Source organism: Bidens hawaiensis, unplaced genomic scaffold, assembly GCF_021521415.1.
Source record: "Bidens hawaiensis isolate Kalapana, Puna unplaced genomic scaffold, B.hawaiensis_p1.1 tig00025967_1, whole genome shotgun sequence".
Lineage (NCBI taxonomy): Eukaryota > Viridiplantae > Streptophyta > Magnoliopsida > Asterales > Asteraceae > Bidens > Bidens hawaiensis.
The window spans coordinates 51,987-56,235 of record NW_027494166.1 but is presented as its reverse complement, the minus strand read 5'-3'; the positions used below and the strand labels follow the sequence as shown (position 1 = coordinate 56,235).

Sequence of the window (4,249 nt, the reverse complement as noted above, 5' to 3'; positions counted from 1 at the left end):
CACCATGTCATCTATGTAGACTTCCAAGGTTTTTCCTAACTGATCCTTAAACATCATGTTGACCAATCTTTGGTATGTTGCTCCTGCATTTTTTTGTCCAAATGGCATAGCAATATAACAGTATGTGCCACTAGGAGTCATGAATGTTGTATCCTCTTGATCAGATGGTTCCATCTGAATTTATTGAAATCCAGGGGAAGCATCCATAAAGGTGAGCATCTCATGTCCTGCCATAGCATCCACCATGGAGTCAATGTGTGGTAAGGGAAAAGGATCCTTGGGACATGCCTTGTTTAAATCAGTAAAATCGACACATACCCTACACTTTCCATTTTTCATAAAAACAACCACTACATTGGCTAACCATCTTGAATACTTTACCTCTCTAATCGTACCTACCTTGAGAAGTTTTTCGACTTCTTCTTGGATAATGAGATTTATTTCAGGTGCAAATTTCCTCCGTTTCTGGTGGACGTTCCTGATAGAAGTATCTATCCCTAACTTATGCGTAATAATTTCCTTAGAGATACATGTCATGTCAGAGTGTTTGAATGCAAAAGTGGACTTCCATTGTTTGAGGAAGGATACTAGATCCTCTTCAATATTGATGAGGATACCGGATCCTATATACACCTTAACGTCTAGATCCTCAGGGTCCAGGGATACTTCTTTAAAATTCTTTTACCTGGCATCCAGCACCTCTCTCAAATTGTTCTTTGATTGCTTTGTGATGGAATGCTTTGTGGCTGGCTTCATGGATGAAGTGTAGTAGCTACTCGCCTCCGCTTGATCACTGTGAATCTTCACTACTCCCCACAAGGTTGGAAGCTTGATACGTTGATGGTACGTTGAAGCTACTGCTTTCATTTCGTGAATCCACGGTCTGCCAAGAATCACATTACAGCAGGATAGGTTATCAATAACACAAAACTTTTGGAAAGAATTAACTCCTTCAATGTAAATCAGGAAGCTTGATGTCCCCAATGTATTCTTGGTTACACCACTAAAGCCAACGAGGACAGATGATCTTGGTGTAATCTCAGTCCCGGGGATGTTCATCTTCTTGCGAACATTAGCTTGAATGATGTTCACCGAGCTCCCGCCATATACAAGGATCATGCAGACATAATGGCTAGCAATAAATAATGTAATAATCAAACCGTCATGGTGAGGATCTTAGAGGTGCATGTGATCCTCTTCGTCGAAGGTTATGATCCTTTGATTGGTTAAAGTTGCCGTTCTAAAGGGTCTTTCTCCATTATCCAATTTGGTTTCTTTAGCATGTCGTTTGGCCGAGGAGAATGAGGTTCCACGGATGTCTGAACCTCCAGAGATAAAAATGATGATCTGTGCGTCTGCTGGTGGTGGAGCAGCCTTTTGTGGGATTTCTTCAGGATCCTGGATCTTTGATTTCTTTCTTCCCATAAGCTCTTTGAAGTGACCCTTTCTTAGGTGATACGTAATCTCTCTTATTAGACCAAAACAAACGTCAGTCATGTGGCCGAAGTCTTCGTGGTATGCATACCACTTAGATTTATCCTTGAAAGATGTTCACTTCTCGTTCTTCCAAGGCCACCTTGCTTTTTCCCCTAGATCTCTCATGGCACATACTATGCCAGGAGTATCAACAGAAAATCAATACTCCGATATCCTTGGATATTCCTCTTCATCCTCGTCTTCTTCGACTGCATGGATGTTTTGGTTGTTGAACTTTCAATAGGGCTTAGAATTGTTGTTCCTGAAGGAGGATCCTTCTTGTTTCATATCGAGCAGCTCTATTTTGTTGAAATACCCAATCTTTCTTGGATCCTTTTGTCATCCTCTAGTCTAATGAAACTAAGTACCATATTCGTGACTACATCTAATGTCCTACATGCAGTTATAACAAGATTATCATAAAATGGGGAATCCTTTTGCAATCCCATCTTGAATGCCTCAACAGCCGTAGCCATGTCAAGATTTGGGATCTCCAAGGCCTCCCTTCCAAACTTGGTGACAAAATCCCTTAAGGATTCATCACGAGGTTGGACAACACGGTATAAATCACTAGTTAATTTTTCCAACTTTCTACTACAAGAAAATTTATTATTGAATAAATTAACTAGACGAGAAAATTAAGTAATATAGTAAGGAGGAAGACATAGCAGCCACTTAAGAGCAGATCAAGTCAAAGTGGATCCAAATCCCTTGCACAAGCACGTTTCTTTAAGTCTTTCTAGAATGGGATTGATCTCCGTTCTTTCCCTATATTGAGCTACATGCTCCTCTGGATCAGTCGTGCCATCGTAAACCTTCATGTTGGGGGTCTGAAAGCGCTTCGGGATTTCAGCATCATATATTGGTGGAGCAAACCTGGATAGCTTGTGACTTCCCTCAGGAATTTCGTGAATGGGCCGGACCACCCCTGGAACGCTACATATCATATCCTTCAACTTTTGTAATTCCTTGGCCATGGCATGATTAATACCTGTATCTTGCGTAAAACCAAGGTTAGTGTCTAAGGATACATGATTATAAAGGTTACCTCTTTGTTAACTAAAGAATGGTATCCCAGAAGAGTATCCAGGATAGGATGCATTGATTGATGTCGAAAGGTCAATCAAAAACATTTATAAATACCTTTACTAGCTAGGGCAAGTAAGGTGTTGAATCCACAGGGAATCAGTGGAATGTGCAAGTGAAACTCAAATTTGATTATTAAATACTTAAAATGGACAGACGATGTCAAGCGGTTTAAATGAGTAGTTTGTAAACAATGATATGAAAATAACCAAACTCCAGGGTTCAGGTTTCGAAACAAGTTAGGAAATTGATAAACTTTTTTGGACGGTTTCTTGTTAAAATATGTAAATCAAAAGACTTAACTATCGGCTATGTTGATCGTTAGAACTGAATCCAAACAATTGACACGGCTTAATAAAAATCTAATTGATAATCGATTTTACTTGTTGAAACACAAAATCAATAATATGGTTAATGATAAATGGGTCAATAACGAAATAACTTAATCCTAGTTTTTGATGACCACAAATCAATAAATTGACACAAGATTAAGCAATCAATTATCAAAAACCGTTTAAGCACAAATTCAAACACAAAGAATTGATCAACCGAATGATTAACCAAATCCAAATCCAAAGTTAAAGTATACAATATCAAACCCTGACTTGCAACTCAAACCTACACCCGGAGGTGGTCATAAAGCCTTTAGCCTAGCATCACGATCTTCATTCTCTTTATTATGATGTTAAAGAAGGAGTTCATGGATCAATCATGTGATTAGAATGTGTGTTGGTGGTGTAAGATGGCCTCCAAGAAGCCCAAAACTGATGGTGAATGAATGATATTTGACCTAGGGTTTTATGGCTTTAAATATGGAATTAACAAGCCCAAAAAAGCAATTCCCGTCAGACCTGGCCGTAGCCTATGGCTAGGCCACCGTAGCCTACACCAGGGCATAGGCTGCGGCCCTTAGTTGCTGCCTTACGGCTCCCATTATGCCACTTTCATATTCTTCTCCTCAAGAAACCCAAGATTCATATATTATGGGTTCCGTAACTCATTTTCTAGCCCCGGATTTGCCGGTTTTGCTTTAGATGCGCATGAATCACTTCTGAACATCATTTTCTTAATAAATCTTCATTCCAACTTCGTTTTCCTCCCCGTTTGCGGCCACATCTTCGTATTTCAATTCTCTATCATATAATATATCATTAATTTCAATTCCACCACATCATAAATGCTCCAAATTAGTTCCGTTAAGCTCCGCACACCTTTAAACGTTAAACCACTCAAAGTATTCGTGTTCGATATATAAAAACACTTAAGATACACGAAATTAAACACTTTAAATACATCACGTCCCCACACATACCTTTTGCTTGACCTCAAGAAAACTCTCATGCAATACATACACCTCGATCGATGGTTCATCAATTATTATTATTAATACTAGCGAGGTATAAGGTCATACCCATTTCCCAATAACTGACACTGTCAAGGTTGATAACCCACCAAAAAATTTAATGATACGCTTTAAAACTATGAAACCGCCCAAACGAGTGTACTTTGTTTCTGGTTAAGCACACATGTTCATACCCCTCGTTATATAACATCTCTCCACGCGGTTTAATATATGGACTTACAAAAAATGTGCTAGTACCTCTCTGCACTCTATACCAAGTATGAAAACAATGTAATAAGCTTGGGAGCAAGTCATAACTGTTTTGGATAAAAATCTGTTAAGGAT

The 4,249-nt window shown here is 39.0% G+C and overlaps 1 protein-coding gene across 1 annotated transcript; it reads right to left on the bottom strand.

The window, feature by feature from the left end:
• Positions 1–681: 681 nt before the first annotated feature.
• Positions 682–1,119, bottom strand: LOC143572550 (uncharacterized). Its single transcript, XM_077057684.1, has one exon. It carries the CDS (start codon positions 1,117–1,119, stop codon positions 682–684), a length of 438 nt encoding a protein of 145 aa, XP_076913799.1.
• Between the last annotated feature and the right edge of the window lie 3,130 nt (positions 1,120–4,249).

Bases quoted from the DNA above. Each gene is read 5' to 3' on its own strand.
- LOC143572550 (XM_077057684.1), bottom strand. From the start codon at position 1,119: ATGATCCTTGTATATGGCGGGAGCTCGGTGAACATCATTCAAGCTAAT.